General features: G+C 43.6%; 1 protein-coding gene across 3 annotated transcripts in view; it reads left to right on the top strand.

Annotated features, from left to right (window-relative positions):
- cdc27 (cell division cycle 27) overlaps positions 1-21,559 on the top strand; it is a 136,407-nt gene that overhangs the window by 23,889 nt on the left and 90,959 nt on the right. For 2 of the 3 annotated variants that reach the window (XM_078223705.1, XM_078223704.1), the window contains exon 2: positions 12,168-12,243. The exons of the other annotated variant lie outside the window; for it this stretch is intronic. In XM_078223705.1, coding sequence (XP_078079831.1) covers positions 12,168-12,243 — 76 coding nt within the window. The remainder of the gene's footprint in view (positions 1-12,167; positions 12,244-21,559) is intronic. 3 annotated transcript variants of the gene reach the window in all.

Raw genomic sequence — 21,559 nt, 5'->3', positions numbered from 1 at the left:
CTGAGTTCCATACCTTGATTCTCGTTCTCTTTGGTGATGACGAATATGAAGTATTCGTTCAACACTATGCCCTGTGACTCCATCCACAGATTTCCCTCTTGGTCCCTAATGGGCCCTATCTTTCCCTGGTTATCCATTGATATACTTATAGAACATCTTGGGATTTTCTCTACTTTTACCACCTAGAGCTTTCTCATATCCCCTCTTTGGCACACTGGAAGATTGGGAAGCATTGATGAGCAATGGTAAAATATAAACATGGACAGAAAAGCTTGCATAAGTATCTAAAGAGGAAGGGGGGTAACTAAAGCGAATGTTGGTCTCTTAGAAGATAAGGTTGGGGAGTTAATCGTGGGGAACACTGAAATAGCTGAGACACTAATTCAATATTTTGCCGCAGTTTTCACAGAGAGGACACGAATATTATCCCAATAGCAACAGAAAATGCAAATGTTATAGAAAGAACTTGCAACTATCATCATAACTAGGGAAAAAGTACTGAGGAAACTAATGCGATTCAAGGTGGGCAAGTCCCCAGGGCCTGCTGGCCTACATCCTTGGGCCTTAAGCGTAGTGGCATTGGAGATAGTGGATCCATTGGTTACAATATTCCAAAATTCCCTGGATGTGGGAATAATTCCAGTGGATTGGAAAAATGCTAATATAACCTCTTTATTCAAAAAGGGAAGGAGGCAAAATGTAGGAAATGATCAGCCAATTAGTTTCACATCTGTTGTTGGGAAAATTGTTAAAATTCATTATAAGAGAAGTAATAACATGACATTTCGAAAGCCAAAGGATGGCATGGAGGTAAACGGCCTCACAGCTCCAGGGACCAGAATTCATTTCCGGCCTCGAGTAATGGTCTGTGTGGAGTTTGCACATTTTTCCTGTGTCTGCGTGGATTTCCTCTGACACTCCAAAGGATGTGTGGGTTAGGTTGATTGGCCATGCTAATTGCCCAGGGGATTAGCAGAGTAAATACATGGGCCTACTGGGATAGGGCTTGGGTGGGATTGTTGCTGGTGCAGGCTCGATGGGCTGAATCGCTGCCTCCTGCGTTGTTGTGATTCTATGAAAATGCAATACATTAGAGTTAACATGGTTTTATGAAGGCTAAATCATGTTTGACTAATTTGCTGGATTTATTCAAAGATGTAACAAGCAAGGTGGATAATGGTGTTCCTGTAGATGTAGCATATCTGCACTTCTAGATAAGGTGCAGCACAAAAGGTTAATACACAAGGTTAGTTCACACGGGATTAGGGGTAATTTATTAGCTTGGATAGAGGATTGGCTTAGCAACAGAGAACAGTGTCAGGATAAATGGATCTTTTTCTGGTTGGCAAGATGTAAGTAGTGAGGTGCTACAGGGTTCAGTCCTCGGGCTGTAACTATTTGCAATCTATGTTCATGACTTGAATGCAGGGATGGTAAGTATCATGGCCAAACTTGCAGATGGCACTAAAGTAGGGTGGGATAGTACAAAGAACAGTGCAGCACAGCAACAGGCCCTTTGACACATGCCTCGCTAATCTAATATTTTCTTGCCTGTACGTGGTCCATATCCCATTATTCCCTGCCTTCTCATGTATCTATCCAGATGCCTCTTGAACGTTGTTATAGAATCTCCTTCCACCACCACCTCCTCCAGCAGCGCATTCCAGGCATTCATCACTGTGAAAAACCTGCCCCATACATCTCTTTTAAACTTTCCCCCTCTCACTCTCAACCTATTTCCCCCGAGTAATTGACACTTCGACCCTGGGAAAAAGACTCTTGACTATCCATTCGACCCAAGCCTGTCATAAATCTTGTAAACCTCTGTCAGGTGCCCCCTCATCATCTGCCGCTCCAATGAAAACAATCCAAGTTTGTTCAACCTTTCTTCACAGTCCATATCCTTCAAACCAGGCAATAAACCAGTAAATCGCTTCTGCACCCTTCCCAATGCATCAACATCCTTCTGGTAGTGTCGTGACCAGAATTGTATGCAACACTCCAAAAACAGTCTAACCGAAGTCTCTCAGCTGAAACATGATTTTCCAATTCCTATACTCAATGCCCTGACCGATGAAGGCCAGCATGCCATACGCATTCTTGACCACCTTGTCCACCTGAGTTGCCACCTTCAGAGAACTGTGGATCTGCATGCCTAGATCCCTCTGTATGCTAATATTTCTAAGGGCTCTACGATTTATTGTATACTTTCCTTCTGCAGAGACTTTACAAATCGCATCACCTCACATTTATCCAGGTTAAATTCCATCTGCCATCTTTCGGCCTAGGTCTCCAGCCGATTTATATCCTGCTGTATCCTCTGTCAATTCTTCTCACTATCCGCTACCCCCGCCAATTTTTGTATCATCTGCAAATTTACTAATCAGACCACCTACATTTTGCTCAATCTTTTTTTTACATATAAAACAACAGGCCCCAGCAACGCCGCTTGTCACAGACCTCCAGTTAGAAAAGTACCTTTCTACTGCTGCTCTCTGCTTTCTAAGCCCAAGCCAGTTTTGTATCCATCTTACCAGCTCACCTTGGATCCCATATGACTCCACCTTCTGTATCAGCCTGCCATGAGGAACCTTATTGAAGGCTTTACTAAAGTCCATGTTTACAACATCCACTGCCCTGCCCTGGTCAATTTTTCTTGCCACTTGCTCAAAGAACTCAGTCAAGTTTGTGATACACAACCTCCCCTTCACAAAACCATGCTGCCTATTGCTCATAAGTCTATCCTCTTCGAGATGTGAGTACGCCCTGTCCCAAACAATCTTCTCCAATAATTTCCCCACTAATATAATGCTCACAGGCCTGTAATTTCCTGTATTGTCTCTCCTGCCCTCCTTAAACAGAGCAACACTCCCCAATGCGCTACTCTCCAATTCTCTGGTACCTCGCCTGTGGCTAAAGGTACAAAGATTTTGGAAAGGCCCCAGCAATTTCTTCCCTCAGTATTCTGGGATAGACCCTATCTGGCCCTGGGGACCTGTTCACCTTAATGTTTTTCAAAACCTCCATTATCACCTCCCTTTTTATCTCAACATGGCCTAGAATGTCAACATAGAAATCATGAATCCTCCAGTGCAGAAAGGGGCCATTCGGCCCATCGAGTCTGCACCAACCACAATCCTACCCAGGCCCTATCCCCATATCCCCACATATTTACCCACTAATCCCTCTAACCTATGCATCCCGGGACTCTAAGGGCAATTTAGAATGGCCAATCAACCTAGCCCGCACACCTTTGGACTGTGGGAGGAAACCGGAGCACCCGGAGGAAACCCACACAGACACAGGGAGAATGTGCAAACTCCACACAGACAGTGACCCGAGCCGGGAATCGAACCCAGGTCCCTGGAGCTGTGAAGCAACAGTGTTAACCACTGTGCTACCGTGCTGCCCACCACTGTGCCACCGTACCATACCGTGTTAATGAACATCTTCCTTTCTACACTCACCATCCATGACATCCTTCTCTTTTGTGAATACCGTTGCAAAGTACTCATTAAGGACCTCACCCACCTCATCTGGCTCCACACGCACACATTCCATCCACTGTCCTTAAGTGGACCCACCCTTTCCTTAGCTATCCTCTTCCTCCTTATATACACATAAAAAGCCTTGGGATTCTCCTTAATCCTGCCTGCCAAGGACTTTTCATGGCCTCTTTTAGCCCGCCTAAGTGCCTCTTTAATCTCTTTCCTGCTATCTTTGTAAGTTGCGATAATGAAATAAGAAATTTACAGATGGACATGGCTAGGTTAAATGAATGGGACAAAATTTAGCAGATGGCTTTTAATGAGGATAAATGTGAGGTTATTCATTTTGTTGGGAAAAATGCAAAGGCAAATTATTATCTCAATGTTGCAGAGGGATCTGGGTCTCTGCTTGTGCGTGAATCAGCAGGTGATAAGGAAGGTAAATAGCATTTTGGCATTTATTGCTCAAAGGGATAGAATAAAGAAGTTCGAGTTCGGTTCCCAGCTTGGGTCACTGTGTGGAGTTTGCACGTTCTCCCTGTGTCTGTGTAGGTTTCGTCTGGGTGCTCCGTTTCCTCCCACAGTCCGAAAAACATGTTGTTAGGTGCATTGGCCATGCTAAATTCTCCCTCAGTGTACCCGAACAGGTGCCGGAGGTGACGAGGCAATTTTCACAGTAACTTCATTGCTGTGTTAATGTAAGCCTACACTAATACATAAACTTTAAAAAAAAAACTTTATAGGAAGCTGCAGAAGGTTAAGCACAGACAGAGATTTCCCTCTTGTGTGAATGAATATAGCTCTGAGTAGTGCTCTATCCAGCAGGCCATTTGCTTGATCTTATCAGTGAGTACTTGCCCATCTGCAGATTTCAGAGGAACAGCTTTGGTAATGGTGCGGCCAAGTGCTCTTTTTATATCATCAGACATCATGTGAAAGTTACCATTGTGACCAGCAGTTTTATTTCTTTGCATGGATTGATCAAAAACCTGTTGGCACAGGATCTTTCTGTCTTCTGCACAACTGCCTTGGCAAGCATGAGATTGTCAAATGCTTCAGGGTTTGGAGACCAGCTGTAAGGCAGGTGAGTTGTGCTCTTTATTTCAGTGACAGGAGTCCTTTCTGCCAGGTGGTCTTGAACCAATCTTTGTTCCTGTTTCTTCCTTTGCCAAATGCAGTTACTACAGCTTCATAGATTGACTGAAGAGACTTCCATGCTTCATCTTTGTTACCTCGTGTACAATCGGGTGGTAGGGACTGCCAAGAGCTTCTGGGAATTTCTGGCATTCGTCGTCATCCCTCGTGCATGGAATGTTGATGCGCGGCATGCCGTTGTGTTTTGACTTGTATTTTCCTTTAAAGATCGATGCACCTGCATGGACAGGTCCATACGTTCCTGTACATGCTTTTGAATTGTGCTATTAAATCTATATTGCTTTTCCTTATCCCTTCGATTGGTCTAGTTGGACCAAGGAGCGGCACAGGCTTGGAGGGCCGAAGGGCCTGTTTCCTGTGCTGTACTGTTCTTTGTTCTTTCTTTGTTCTTTGTTCTGCCAAAATATATCTCTTTATTGAATTCCATCTGTCACTTGTTTCCCATTCTGCTAGCTCATCTAAGTTCTGTTGTCATCCTTATTGTTTGCCACTCTTCTGCATTGCAAGATCCAAGTCGTTTGTAAGTAACCAAGTCCTAGCACCAAATCTTGAAACACCATCCTCCAATCAGAAAAAAACTTGATGTTTTCTGTTCACGAGCCAATTTTTAAACTTCAGATTGACACTATTTTATTTATTTGTTCATGGGATGTGAGTGTCGCTGGCTGGGCCAGCATTTATTGCCCATCCCTGAAGGCATTTAAGAATCACCCATGTTGCTGTGCGCCTGGAATCGCACGTAGACCAGACCAGGTAAGAATGGCAGATTTCTTTCCCTAAAGGACATTAGTGAACCAATTGAGGTTTTGCGACTATCGACAATGATTTCATGGTCATCAGTAGATTCTTAATTCTAGATATTTTTTATTGAATTCAAATTCCACCATCTGCCATATCGGGTCCGCAGATCTTGCTCTGGGTCTCTGGATTACTAGTTTAGTGACAATACCACTATGCCAACGCCTCCTCTTAAAGTGATGTTAAATAACTCTCAGCAAAGATTAATTCTCACTGGAATGTAAGACTCTGGGAAGGATACATCAGCTGTGTCTAACTCAGGAAGCAGAATGCCAAGAAAAAGCAAACCATTCCACAAAGATTAGTGGCAGGTCAGAATGTTGGATGCAATATTAAAAAAGGCAAAAAATGATTGAAAGATTACTGAGGAGAGAGAAATTCAAGTATAAGGGTAATTTGATCAAAATGTAGAAACAGTAAGAATTTTTTACAAGTGTTTCAAAAAGAAAAGAGCAAGTAAAATGAGTTTTGGTCAACTTGGGATTAATAATTGAAAATAAGGAAAAGGTAGAATAATTGAACAGATATTTTGTTTGTCTTCCCTGCAGTGGATACAAACAACATCTCAGAAATAATTATAAATCAGGAGATGAAAGGAAGGAGGAATTAAAACATGTACAATCACCAGGGAAATGGTACTTAAATTGTTCGAACTAAAAGCTGCCAAGTCTGCAGGTGCTGATGGCCTTCGTCCTAAGGTACTAAAAGAACTGGCTGCAGATATTCTTCCAAAATTCCCTAGATTCTGTAAAAGTCCCATCAGATTGAAAAATACTCTATTTGGGAAAGGAAAGAGATAGAAAGCAGGAAACTGCAGACCAGGTAGCTTAACATCTGTCGTAGGAAAATTGCTGGAATCTATAGCAGAGCACTTAGAAAATTTCAATGCAATCTGACAGAGTCAACAAAGTTTTTTGTGAAAAGCAAATGATGTTTGACTAATTTAGAACCGTCGAATCCCTGTTGTGCAAAAAGAGGCCATTCGACTCATCAAGTCTGCACCGACTCTCCGAAAGAGAATCCCACCCTGGCCCTCACCTCCATCCTCGTAACCCTGTGCATTAACTGCACAATCCCCCTTAACCTACACCTCTTTAGACACTGAGGGGCGATTTAACATGGCCAATCCACCTAACCTGTATATCTTTGCACTGTGGGAGGAAACTGGAGCACCCTGAGGAAACCCATGCAGACATGGGGAAAAGGTGCAATCTCCACATACCCAAGGCCTGAATTGAACCTGGGCCCATGACACTGAGGCAGTACTGCAATATAGAGTTCTATAATGTGGAGCATGGATAAAGGGGAACCTGTGTATCTGATGCACTTAGATTTGCAGAAGGCATTTAACAGTCACTTAATTCAAGCTAAGATGCAGTGTGAAGGAAGTGGATTTCCAGGGAATGGGGTCGCAGATGGGATGGCATGCACCTCTCCGAGGGAGGGAGGGCCTGAGTCAGACTTTGACATCAGGCAGTCAATTTGGGCTGAGCAGACAGCGACTTTTAGAAATACAATGAGCATTGCTATAGTAAACAAGACAATGCAGGGCGGTGTGGTGCATGAACATCATTTCTCGATTTGTATGCAGTAAACAGATACTCTGTCTATTCTGTTGCTCACAATTTTTTTTTCTTTCATGGCATATGGGAGTTGCTGGCTGGTCTAGCATTTATTGCTCATCCCTAATTGCCATCGAACTGAATGGCTTGCTGAGCCATTTCGGAAGGCATTTAAGAGTCAACCTTATTACTGTGGATGTGGAGTCACCATGTCGGCCAGACCAAGTAAGGATGGCAGATTTCCTTCCTTAAAGGACATTCATGAACCAGATGGGTTTTTACGACAATTGACTGGTTTTGTGGTCATCGTTAGACCAGATTAAACACTTGAACTGTGCATACACTGCATTGGGAACAAATACTGCCTTCCTTTTCCCCTTAGCTTTATAACATCGGTATAATTTGCCTAGCTCAAGATTGTGTCTCCTTGTTTGTGTCCTTCCACCAGAGGCAGTAGTTTACCTCCTGTTGTCCGAGAACAGACCCAAGGTTTTGGTACGATCTAGTTAGGTACCAAAAACGTTTTTAAAGTAGACACAGTTTCAGATTTAAGACACCTGCTCAGTAAATAAAGCCACAAGATTCGACAGGTTTTGAACGAACAAAAATAAACTTTACAAGGTCCAAGTTAAAACAATTTGCAATATCTATCTTGTATTCTAACATTCAGGATTAATCCGAGGTACATGTAAAGTAACGGGCAAACTGTGGTTGAACGCACCACATTGCACAGGAAATGACAAATGTAACCAAGACAGAGTTCATGGATTTGCCAACAACGCACCCAGATGTCATTAACACTGAGTCAACCTGCCTCGCTCAGGAAGGACTCCAGTCTTCACCTTCAAAGATCTCTTCTGAAGTCTTTCCAAAAGTAGCCCCAACTCAGGATGCCATTAATAACAGCCCACCTCGCAGGGTCTCCTTCAGTTTTCCTGGATTCCTGCATATGCACTTCGAGTACCAAATCACAAGCTCTTGGACTGCGCAGAGCAGAAACGACTGCTCCAAAGATGGGTACATTTACCCCAATGGTCCACAGAATCACCAATCTTCGGCTGCCTTCACTTGCAAGTCTATTTCCTGCAGCCCTTTTTGTCTTTGGAGCCTGTTTCTCTGCTTCCGTCTTTTTAACTGAACTGGGACATAATCCTGTTCCGTCTTCTCTCTGGAACACTTCTTTTAGGTCTTCTTTCTGTTCCCTCTCCTTTGTGACCTCTACCTATGTCCTGCCAGGAACACTTGTTTGCAATGGTGCTCCAGTCACATGACACAGGTTTTCACACCGTTTTATTTTCTTGCATGGTCCTGCAGGGCCCAAAGAACTTAGCACAGCAATGTGAAACCTGCTGCTGATCTCTGCATGGATGAAAGCTTGAGGTCTGTTGGGATTTTTAGGTTCCCGAGTTCCGTTGTCAACTCCCAGGCAAGTTGGCTACCCTATGAACTTGTTTAATCTTAAAACCAGGTGGATGACAGTATACTTTTTAGTATTCAACGAATTCAAATCTTGGTCCAAACATCAGTTTCCTATCCAAAAGGGTGCTTCCAATTCCACACACGCTCATGTTTGTTGAATGCCTTCAGAAAGTCCATATAAATAATATCTATGGATAGACCCATACCTGCTATGTTAGTTACCACCTCAAAAACTTAAACTGGTTTTGATGGACATGACTTGCTGTTCACAAATTCATGCTGACTCTACTTCATCAACTCATTTTCTAAACGCTGTTAATCTGATATTTGCAGTTCTCTAATCCTGCAATTTGGAACCAAATTTTGGGAAATACATCAACCGTATCTCTACCTACTTATTTAAACATGAGGTTTTATGGCTCATTGGGTAGTCTTCCAGCCTTTGAGTCTGAAGCATCGGGTTCGAATCCCATTCCAGGGCTTGATGGCCAAGGAAGATGTGTCCATAACACAGCCAAACAGGTTAAGTATGAATTTTTAAGTGCAATGGTAGGCAGTAAGAGTGGCAGAGATTCCTGGTCAACCATGTGATGGAAAGAGAATTGGAGCCTCTACCATCACTGTCCATAACTTCAGACTTCAACATGCATGTAAAAGTGTGTGTTGCCCCAGCAACTTAGATCCTTTGGTGGGCTGGTTGGCTCAGTTAGCTGCTCGGCTGTTGCAGATCAGTTTGCTGCCAACAGCATGATGTTCAGTCTCCTTTCCAGCTGGGGTAGATTTGAGACCTGCCTAATCTGTGATGGCAATTGTGGCACTGGATCAGATCTGCCTTAAGGCAGAGAACTCTAGAAGTCAACTTGTTTTGAAGCCTAGAGGGGAAAGACATCAGATTCTAGAAATTTGTCATTTTATTTTGTTTTTGCATATGTTCAATCAAGTTATTTCCCTCGATTTATTTTTAATTTTTCTGTTCACATCAACAGAGCTTGTTTCTGTTATCTGTTAATTTGGATATGCAGTTCCTTCTTGATCCAAGACTTCCTGTTCCTTTGTAATGAGCCAGAGGGGCTGAATGGTTTCCATGTGGGGAAAGAGCAAGGAAAATGGAATTTCCTGCAAAGTTCTTTGAAATAGCTGGAAGAGGCATAATGGGCTGATAGGCATCCTCTTGAGCTGAACACAATTATTCAAAGCTTAGATAGAAAGTGTGGATGTACAAAGGGACATGGATGTTTTTGTCAAAACTAACATGCAGGTGCAGCAAGCAATTAGGAAGGCTCACAGTATGTTAGCCTTTATCGCAAGACAATTTGAGTACAGGAGCAAAGCCTTGCTTCAATTGTATCGAAACATGGTTAGACTGCACCTAAGACTTGACTTCAGTTTTGGTTCGCTTAGGGAGGATGTTATTGCGATTGAAGGAGTGCAACGGAGGGTCACCAAACTTGTTCCTGGGATGGCGGAACAGTCTTACGAAGAGAGATTGGTGAAATTAGGCTTGTATTCTCCAAAATTTTGAAGGCTGAAATGTGATCACATTGAAACCTGCAAACTGCTCAAAGGGATAGAAAGGGTAGGTGGTTGGGGAGTTGAGAACCAGTGGGCATGGTTTAAAATAAGGAGGAAGCCTCTTAGGGCTGAGATGAGAAGGTTTTTTTTACTCAGAGGGTTGTGAATCTTTGGAATTCTGTGCACCAGAGGGCTGTGGAAGCTCAGTCATTGTGTGTGTTTAAAGCAGAGATTGATAGCTTTCTAAATACAAATGACATGAAGGGTATTTCAGGGGGTGATTAGCAATGATCATATTGAATGGTAGAGCAGGCTTAATGGGCTGAATGGCCTATTCCTGCTCATGTGTTCGTACGACATAGAAAATGTGAAAAGCACTATTACTCTGATGTAATACGGACCTTTGGGGAGCAGACTGATCTGGGCTTTGAGCCCAGGACTTTACACTTTTCTGCCACCTAAAATGATTATCAACTTATTAGTTGCCACTTGTCTCATCAGTCTGCGCGGACTTGCGGCCAGATCTGAGGTGAGAGGTTATTATTGAGTGAGCTGATGCACAGTGGAACCCAAGCTTTCAGATAATAGTCTGATTTCAAATTGGAAGCCTGTGCACATGTATTAAATATTTTTCATGTTGATAATTTAGATCAACCTGAATACAATATAAAGTCTGTAACTCAGTTCAAAACTGAATTGGTTGAATTGAAGCAAAAACAACTTGACACGTGAGGGGCACTTTGTGTTAATGCTGCATGCAATCTGAGCTTGTTTTTCAATATTAAAACTATAGTACTTCTTCTGAATAACCAAAGCAGTACATTTCTATTGGAAATTATTTGTGGGTGAACACTGCCAGAAGGAGTTTGCTCTCAGATTGGACTTGCTTTTATGTGACTGAAATGTATTGGAAGTGTGCTGAACTGATGTTGAGATGCAAATCTTCCAAGTAGGAGATGGTAAAGCTGCTATTGATATGTTCACTTCCAAGAGGTGATGGAGAATCAAAAGTGCATCTTCCTTTTTAAGCACAAAATTAAATTGGAGAATTTAATCTGTTCACTTTGCTCGGAGTGGTTGAGATAGTCAGAAGTGCACAAATTTCAGAATGTGTCAAGCCAGTGTTTTCAGGCAGGGTGTGCTGACAAGCAGAGTCATGCCATCTTGTACAGAAGTGCTAATGTTGACCAGACTGCCTGAAATGTGGGTCTGCCATGGGTTCAAATTCTTGTTGTTCATCCTTCCATTGTTTATTCAGTTTTCTCAAAGGAAAACTCAACAGTTGTGTTGAATTAATTTATGTATCCTTGTTTTTGCTCTTTCCCTTTGCTGAATCGTCTCATGAACAATGATAGATCTGCTTTATTGCCTCTTCCCCTTGAGAATGTAGCTGAGTCCAAAAATGTGCGGGTTAGGTTGATTGGCCAGGTTAAAAATTGCCCCTTAGAGTCCTGGGATGCGTAGGTTAGAGGGATTAGCGGGTAAATATGTGGGGGTAGGGCCTGGGTGGGATTGTGGTCGGTGCAGACTCGATGGGCCGAATGGCCTCCTTCTGCACTGTAGGGTTTCTATGATTTCTATGATTCTAGATCAGCCAACTGTCCCACAAATTTGTTTCTTCGCAACTATTGCACTTTTTATTCTGGAACATTGCGCTGAGTTAATTTCTTTGCTGTGCCACCAGTTGTGTTCCTGGCAGGTTTTCACAGTCTTCAGTGTTTTCTTAAATGCATTCCTTCCCTTTGATCTCGATCTCTCTCTCGTCTATTGTTTGACACAGTCAGAAATCCCTTTTCCCAGAACTGATCAAACTTTTTTATTTTATAAAGTAAACATACTCTATCTCTGCCTCACTTGCTGACAGTTTTTACAACTGGTATATGTTTCCCTTTAAACTGAAACCCTTGCAGGTTTATTTTTATGGTCTTCCATTAACTCTGGTTCCATAAATCTCGTTCTCCCTGTCTATCTGCCTGTCTCCATTTGCCCAAAAGATCATCACTTTCAGTCGACAATCTGCTTTGCCAATGGTTCCACGTCTGTATTTGGGCCTTGTTCCATCAGCCTCCATTTTTAGTCTGTCTCCACTGAGACTCTTAGTTTGACACTTAGTAATTTTGTTTCTGTAAAAGACTGGGTGATCTGAAGTTGCAACTCTGTATGCTTCTAACAGCACAATTAACATATGTTTTGTTCAGATTGCCACTGCTAACCATTTGTCTTCTATCAACAGGCTGCTATTTGGCATGCACTTAACCACTATGCTTATCGGGATGCTGTCTTCCTCGCAGAAAGGCTTTATGCTGAAGGTATGTAGGAACTGGAGCATTGAATGTGACTGCATGAGTACTATCTACCCATTAGTGTTAAATTAACAATTCAATCATAGAATCCCTACAGTACAGAAGGAGGCCATTCGGCCCGTCGAGCCTGCACTGACAACAGTCTCACCCAGGCCCCATCCTCTCTTCACCCTGCTAATCCCCCTGACACTAATGGGCAATTTAGCATGACCAATCAACTAACCCACACATCTTTGGACTGTGGGTGGAAACTGGAGCACTCGGAGGAAACTCAAATAGACACTGGGAGAATGTGCAAACTTCACACAGTCACCTGAGGCAGGAATTGAGTCCGGGTTCCTGGCACTGTGAGGCAGCTGTGCGCTAACCACTGTGCAAGATTAAAGTAACCTTGTCTTTGCCTACTGGTTGTAGACAGCCCTGAAAGCTAAGCTTGCAGCTGGGGCAGTGGATGCACAGGTAGAGGGCAGTGTGGCACTGTGTATTGCAAGACAGCTTCAACTATTTATTCTTCTTCCCAGAAAATGTATAGCACATTCCCCACTTGTAATCAGTCTTTACTTTTTCCATCCATTCCCACCCCTCAACCAAAAACAATCCTACAGTTCAGCACAGAACTTGTGTGGACCGTGGTATGATGCAATGTACATCATTTAAACTTGCTGCCTCATTTGTACAGTGTAAGTGATGATTTTTTTAAAGCACAGCTTATGCTAAATGACCTGTTGCCCAAATCCCAAAGGGAAATGTGGAACAGCTGCCAAAACGATTATTGCAGCTGAGGTATTTTGAAATCGGGAAATGACACCTCTGACCAATTGTGATGATTTTACACTAATGTCAACATTTATTAAAAATCAAGAAAAAAATTGCACTTAAAATCACAAGAATAACTTTAGATAGTTAATAGTACTTGAGAACAATTCAAAAGATCTTAACTTAAAATACATTCAGAGTTAACCTTCCCTTTTCTACTGGCAACAGCCCTTGTAGATTTTTACACCTATAGAATTCCAGTAATTTTTACCACAAAAAGTGCCTTTTTGCTCTTGGGTGTCCCCTGAGGCTGACGGCAACTGGTTCTCCAGGTCTGACCTTGTCCACACTGTCTTCTGGGATATCTGACCAGCTGCCACACTGTCTTCTGGAAGATCTAAGCAGCTGTCCCCTCACAGTCTTCAGTGTTTTCTTAAATGCATTCCTTCCCTTTGATCTCGATCTCTCTCTCGTCTATTGTTTGACACAGTCAGAAATCCCTTTTCCCAGAACTGATCAAACTTTTTTATTTTATAAAGTAAACATACTCTATCTCTGCCTCACTTGCTGACAGTTTTTACAACTGGTATATGTTTCCCTTTAAACTGAAAGAACCAACTTCAAAACTACTTGTATTACCTTATGTAAATTACTATTGAAGTTCCTCTTGGTTCATTCACATATCAAAACCACTTCTTAGTAATGTTTAGACCCTTGCCGTTTCTGTCTCTTTATCCAGTTACAGAAATCACATCCCATCAGCTCGTTTTCCAGTATATAAGAACTATGACAGTGATATTACCAAAAGATAAATATATTACAGTTCCTCCTTTTCCTGACAGGATGCACTTGGCAGAGTACCTACCATAAGTGTGTCTACTAATGATTCATTGCAGTATCGGATCTATCTATTATCAGTGGTGAAATTCATTCCCAGTTAGAGTCCAGCATTTGCTTGAAGGATTCAATCAATCTGTGTCATAGAGTCGTAGAGCAATACAGCACGGAAACAGGCCTTTCAGCCCAACTGATCCATGTCGACCGTGGTGCCTTCCCAGCTAGTCCTAATTGCCCATGTTTGCCCCATATCCCTCTAATCCTTTCCCATTCATGTGCTTAGCCAAATGCTTTTTAAATGTTGCCAGTGAACCTGCCTCAACCACTTTCTCTGGCAGCTCATTCCATATACGCACCACTCTGTGAAGAAGTTGCCCTCAGGTCCCTTTTAACTCTTTTCCCTCTCACCTTAAACCTATGCCCTCGAGTTTTCAATTCCCCTACCCCAGGAAAAAGATTGTGTCCTCGGCACAAACTGGAAGCCGGTTCAAAGGACCACTTTTCTCTGGGGGAAGAACCACCACCTGACATGTAAACTAGATCTGGCTTTCAGTAACTTCCTTGGTCCTCAAAATATTTAATTGGAATAGATGGTTAATGAAGATGCTTCATGCTGAGAATTAGCCTGGATCGCAATATCCCTCATTCTGTGATGAAGCCAAAACTGGACATTGTATCTGAGCTAAGGCCTGACAACCGACTTGTACAAGGACAAAATATTACAGTTTGTCTTGTAATCAGTTGATCTTTGAATGCACCCTTTCAACAATGGCATGAAGTGATTTTAGACACTTGTGCACTAGAACGTTGAGATCTTTCTTACACACATACTTGAATGATTTTCCTTGAAGAATGTGGGTTTTTCAGCATTCACCTTGTCTGTAGCATGATTACTGAATTGTATGCTTCCCAATACCAGCATCTGGATGAATAATAAAAATGGCCCAAACCAATGGTCCCATAGCACTAATTTCTGTGGGACAATTCTTAAAACGATCCAAATCTGTAAGTTGTGACTTTGAGCGTATGGCCTTCCAATCATCAGTCAACTCCATTTATTGCCATTATTTGACTTGATTTATTATTGTCACATGTATTAGCATACAGTGAAAAGTATTGTTTCTTGCGCGCTATACAGATGAAGCATACCACTCATAGAAAAGGAAACAAGAGAGTGCAGAATGTAATGTTACAGTCATAGCTAGGGTGTAGAGAAAGATCAACTTAATGCAAGGTAGGTCCATTCAAAAGTCTGGCAGCAGCAAAGAAGAAGCTGTTCTTGAGTCGGTTGGTACCTGACCTCAGATTTTAGTATCTTTTTCTTGACGGAAGAAGGTGGAAGAGAGAATGTCCGGGGTGTGTGGGGTCCTTAATTATGCTGGCTGCTTTGCCGAGCAGCGGGAAATGTGGATGGGAGGCTGGTTTGTGTGATGCATTGGGCTGCATTCACGACCTTTTGTAGTTTCTTGCGGTCTTGGGCAGAGCAGGAGCCATACCAAGCTGTGATACAACCAGAAAGAATGCTTTCTATAGTGCATCTGCAAAAGTTGGTGAGAGTCATAGCTGACATGCCAAATTTCCTTCGTCTTCTGAGCAAGTAGAGGTGTTGGTGGGCTTTCTTAACTATAGTGTCGGCATGGGGGAAGCCAGGACAGGTTGTTGGTGATCTGGACACCTAAAAACTTGGAAGCTCTCGACCCTTTCTACTTCATCCCCATTGATATAGGCACAGGCATGTTTTCCTCTAGGCTTCCTGAAATCGATGACAATCGACTTAATTATCGAATTAACTTGGATCTCATAGAAATCATAGAAACCCTACAGTACAGAAAGAGGCCATTCGGCCCATCGAGTCTGCACCGACCACAATCCCACCCAGGCCCTACCCCCATATCCCTATATATTTACCCACTAATCCCTCTAACCTACACATCCCAGGACACTAAGGGCAACTTTTAGCATGGCCAATCAACCTAACCCACACATCTTTGGACCTCTCAGAGAAAACTGGGTCTCTCAGAGAAAACTCCTGTTTCTTGATGCCTTAAGTGGGCATTGTTGACTGCGTTTCTCTAATATTTGAAAAAGTTAATCCGATTTGTGAGGCTTCACTTTTCAAGCCATGTTTGGCTTACATATTTTCTTTTATTTTTATGCAATCATGTATTGCATCCCTCTTTGTTCCCTCAAGAATCTTTCCTATTACTGATGTCAAACTAAAGCCTCCAATTATTTGCGTCAGTCTTGTCTCCTTCTCTAAAATCCATATTCCAGCCGATAGGAACCAAAACACAGTGCACCAAGTTATTTAAAAAAGAAAGGGGGACTCGGAAAGCGTGTTCCCTGTGGATCTTCGCGTGTCGATCAAATGCCCAGCTGCTTCATCTGGTTCAGGTTCTTAATTTTGTCTCGAACAATCTTCATCTATGTTCGTGTTACCAGTTTTCTTGTTCATTTAGTTATAAAGAACAGTACAGCACAGGGATAAGCCCTTCGACCCACCAAGCCTGTGCCAATAGCTGACCGCCTTTCTAAACTAAAGATCTTTTGTCCCTCTATTCCCTGTCTTTTCATATATCTGTCAAGATGCCTCTTAAACATTGCTATTGTAACTGCTTCTACCACCTCCTCTGGCAGTGCATTCCAGGCACTTACCACCATCAGTGTAAAACAAAAACTTGCCTCTCGCATCTCATTTAAACTTTCTCCCTTTTACCTTAAACCTACATCCCCAAGCAATTCTCATTTCTACCCTGGGAAAAAGATTCTGACTATCCGTTCTATCCATGCCTCTCATAATTTTTTAAACTTCCATCAGGTCGCCCCTCAGCCTCCGACGTTCAAGTGAAAACAAAGCGAAGTTTGTCCAATCTCTCCTCATAGCTAATACCTCTCAACAGCCAACATCCTGGTAAACCTTTTCTGTACCCTCTCAAGTCTCCATATCCTTCTGATTGTGTGATGACTAGAACTGTATGCATTATTCCAAATATGGCCGAACTAAAGTTCTATACAGCTGCAACATGGCTTGCCAATTTTTATGCTCTATGCCCCATCTGATGAAGGCAATCATGCCATATGCTTTCTTGACCACCTTATCCACTTGTGTTGCCAATTTCAAGGAACTGTGGACCTGTAAGCCTGGAACTCTGTGTATGTTAATACTTCTAAGGGCTCTGCCATTTAATGTTTAGTTTTGTCCTGCATTAGACCTTTCAAACTGCATCACCTCACATTTGGGATTAAATTCCATCTGCCGTTTCTCTGTCCAAGTCTCCAGATTATCTATATCCTGCTGCATCCTCTGGCAGAGGATATCCTCATTATCTGCAGCTCCCCAATCGTTGAGTCATCTCCAAACTTACTAATTAGAACACCTACTTTCTCCTCCAAGTCATTTATATATACATAGGGTTCCCAGCACTGATCCCTGTGGAACACCACTGGTCACAGATCTCCAGTCAGCAAAGCACCCTTCCAATGCTACTCTATCTTCCATGACCAAGCCAGTTCTGTATCCATCTTCCCAGCTCACCACCGGTCCCATGTTCTTCACCTTCTGTATCAGCCTGCCATCAGGGACATTGTCAAAGCCGTTGCTGAAGTCCATGTAGACAACATCCACCATCCTGTCCTCATAAATCATCTTTATCCCTTCCTCAAAAAAACTCAGTCAAGTTAGGGGCAGGTGTGACCTGTACACAAAAAACGGGTGGCACTTGAATCCCAGGGGGACCAATATCCTGGCGGGAAGGTTGGCTAAGGCTACTGGGGAGAGTTTAAACTAGATAGGTTGGGGGGAGGGGATCGAGACGAGGTGACTGGGAGCGAGGAAGATAGCTCGCAACCAGAGAAGGGTTATAGACAGTGCAAGAGGGAGGATGAACGGGGGATAGAGAAGGGGAGAGCTCAGACCAAAGGATTGATATGTGTTTACTTTAATGCCAGGAGTATAGTGAATAAAGGGGATGAGCTCAGAGCATGGATCGATGCCTGGAAGTGTGATGTGGTGGCCATTACAGAGACTTGGATGTCTCAGGGACAGGACTGGATACTCCAGGTGCCGGGATTCAGATGTTTCAGGAAGGACAGGGAGGGAGGCAAGAGAGGGGGTGGAGTGGCACTGCTGATCAGGGATAGTGTCACAGCTGTAGAGAAGGTGTATGCTGTGGAGGGATTGTCGACAGAGTCTCTGTGGGTGGAAGTTCGGAGTGGGAAGGGGTTGATGACTTTGCTGGGAGCTTTCTATAGGCCGCCCAATAGTAACAGGGAGGTGGAGGAGCAGATAGGGAAACAGATCCTGGAGAGTTGCAATAATAGCAGAGTTGTTGTGATGGGAGACTTTAATTTCCCAAACATAGATTGGAATATCCCTAGGGTAAGGGGATTGGATGGGGAGGAGTTCATTAGGTGTGTTCAGGAGGGTTTCCTGACACAGCATGTGGACAAGCCTACAAGAGGAGAGGCTGTATTTGATCTGATACTGACCAATGAACCTGGACAGGTGTCAGATCTCTCAGTGGGAGAACATCTTGGGGATAGCGATCATAACTCCATCTCCTTTATGCTTGCATTGGAAAAAGAGAGGATCAGGCTAGCTAGGAAAGCGTTTATATGCAATAAGGGGAAATATGAAGACATAAGGCAGCAAATTAGAGGAGTAAATTGGAAGGAGGTATTCTTGGGGAAATGTACTGAAGAGAGGTGGCAGTTTTTCAAGGAATGTCTGTCTAGAGTTCTACAGGACAACGTTCCGAGCAGACAGGGAGGTGTTGGTAGGTTAAAGGAACCGTGGTGCTCGAAAGCTGTGAGGGACCTAGTCGAGAAGAAAAGGAAAGCGTACAAAAGGTTCAGAGAGCTTGGCGAAGATAGGGATCTAGATGAGCATATGGCTTGTAGGAAGGGACTAAAGAAGGAAATTAGGAGAGCCAGAAGGGGTCACGAGAAGGCCTTGGCAGGTAGGATTAAGGAAAACCTTAAGGCGTTCTATAAATATGTGAAGAGTAAAAGGATGAGACGTGAAGGAATAGGGTCTATAAAAGGTGAAGGCGGGAAAATCTCTATGGAACCAGTAGAAATGGCAGAGGTGCTTAATGAGTATTTTGCCTCGGTTTTCACAGAGAAGGACCTGGGTGGACGTACTGTGGGCTTGCGGTGGACTGAAAGGATTGAGTATATGGACTTTAAGAAAGAGGTTGTGCTGGAATCTTTGAATGGCATCAAGATAGATAAGTCGCCAGGTCCGGATGGGATGTACCCCAAGTTACTGTGGGAAGCTAAGGAGAGGCTAGGGCGATGATCTTTGCGTCGTCGATGGAGACGGGGGAGGTATTGGAGGATTGTGGATGTGGTTCCTATTTTCAAGAAGGGGAATAGGGATAGCCCAGGAAATTACCGACCAGTGAGCCTAACCTCAGTGGTTGGTAAGCTGATGGAGAAGATCCTGAGGGACAAGATTTATGAGGATTTAGAGAGGTTTAGTATGCTCAAGGATACTCAGCATGGCTTTGTCGAGGGCAGATCGTGCCTTACGAGCCTGATGGAGTTCTTCGAAAATGTGACTAAACACATTGACGAAGGGAAAGCGGTAGATGCGATTTATATGGATTTTAGCAAGGTGTTCAATAAGGTCCCCCATGCAAGGCTTCTAGAAAAAGTGAGAGGGCATGGGATCCAAGGGGCTGCTGCCCTGTGGATCTAGAACTGGCTTGCCCAAAGGAAGAAGTTTAACAACACCAGGTTAAAGTCCAACAGGTTTATTTGGTAGCAAAAGCCACATTTGCTTTCGGAGCTGCAAGCCCCTTCTTCAGGTGAGTGGGAATTCTGTTCACAAACAGAGCATATAAAGACACAAACTCAATTTACATGAATAATGGTTGGAATGCGAATACTTACAACTAATCAAGTCTTTAAGAAACAAAACAATGTGAGTGGAGAGAGCATCAAGACAGGCTAAAAAGATGTGTATTGTCTCCAGACAAGACAGCCAGTGAAACTCTGTGGGGGTTACAAATAGTGTGCCATGAACCCAATATCCCGGTTGAGGCCGTCCTCGTGTGTGCGGAACTTGGCTATCAGTTTCTGCTCAGCGACTCTGCGCCGTCGAAGGCGGCCTTCGCGACACACGACGGCGCAGAGTCGCTGAGCAGAAACTGATAGCCAAGTTCCGCACACACGAGGACGGCCTCAACCGGGATATTGGGTTCATGTCCCACTATTTGTAACCCCCACAGAGTTTCACTGGCTGTCTTGTCTGGAGACAATACACATCTTTTTAGCCTGTCTTGATGCTCTCTCCACTCACATTGTTTTGTTTCTTAAAGACTTGATTAGTTGTAAGTATTCGCATTCCAACCATTATTCATGTAAATTGAGTTTGTGTCTTTATATGCTCTGTTTGTGAACAGAATTCCCACTCACCTGAAGAAGGGGCTTGCAGCTCCGAAAGCTAGTGTGGCTTTTGCTACCAAATAAACCTGTTGGACTTTAACCTGATGTTGTTAAACTTCTTACTGTGTTTACCCCAGTCCAACGCCGGCATCTCCACATCATGATTGCCCAAAGGAGGCAGAGAGTGGGTATGGATGGGTCTTTTTCTAAATGGAGGTCGGTCACCAGTGGTGTGCCCCAGGGATCTGTTCTGGGACCCTTGCTATTTGTCATTTTCATAAATGACCTGGATGAGGAAGTGGAGGTATGGGTTGGTAAGTTTGCCGACGACACGAAGGTTGGTGGGGTGGTAGATAGCCTGGAGGGATGTCAGAAGTTACAGAGGGACATAGATAGGATGCAAGACTGGGCGGAGAAGTGGCAGATGGACTTCAACCCAGATAAATGCGTCGTGGTCCATTTTGGCAGGTCAAATGGGATGAAGGAGTACAATATAAAGGGAAAGACTCTTAGTACTGTAGAGGATCAGAAGGACCTTGGGGTCTGGGTCCATAGGACTCTCAAATGGGCCCCGCAGGTGGAGGAGGTGGTTAAGAAGGTGTATGGTGTGCTGGCCGTTATCAATCAAGGGATTGAGTTTAGGAGTCCGGGGATAATGATGCAGCTATATAAGACCCTCGTCAGACCCCACTTGGAGTACTGTGCTCAGTTCTGGTCGCCTCATTACAGGAAGGATGTGGAAAAGATTGAAAGGGTGCAGAGGAGATTTACAAGGATGTTGCCTGAATTGAGTGGCATGCCTTATGAGGATAGGCTGAGGGAGCTCGGTCTTTTCTCCTTGGAGAGACGTAGGATGAGAGGAGACCTAATAGAGGTCTATAAGATGTTGAGAGGCATAGATCGGGTGGACTCTCAGAGGCTTTTTCCCAGGGTGGAAATGGCTGCTATGAGAGGACACAGGTTTAAGGTGCTGGGGGGTAGGTACAGGGGAAATGTTCGGGGAAAGTTTTTCACACAGGGTGGTGGGCGAGTGGAATCGGCTGCCGTCAGTGGTGGTGGAGGCGAACTCAATAGGGTCTTTTAAGAGACTCCTGGATGAGTACATGGGACTTAATAGGATGGAGGGTTACAGGTAGGCCTAGAAGGTAGAGATATGTTTGGCACAACTTGTGGGGCCGAAGGGCCTGTTTTGTGCTGTAGCTTTTCTATGTTTCTAAGTTGGTGAGACACAACTTCCCCAGCACAAAGCCATGCTGCCTATCGCTAATAAGTTCCTTTTTTCCCAAATGAGAGTAAATCCTGTCTCTAGTAATCATATCCAATAATTTCCCCACCACTG

This window comes from Mustelus asterias, chromosome 11 (genome assembly GCF_964213995.1).
Source record: "Mustelus asterias chromosome 11, sMusAst1.hap1.1, whole genome shotgun sequence".
In the NCBI taxonomy this organism is placed as follows: Eukaryota; Metazoa; Chordata; class Chondrichthyes; order Carcharhiniformes; family Triakidae; genus Mustelus; species Mustelus asterias.
This window is presented reverse-complemented; position numbering and strand designations above follow the sequence as displayed.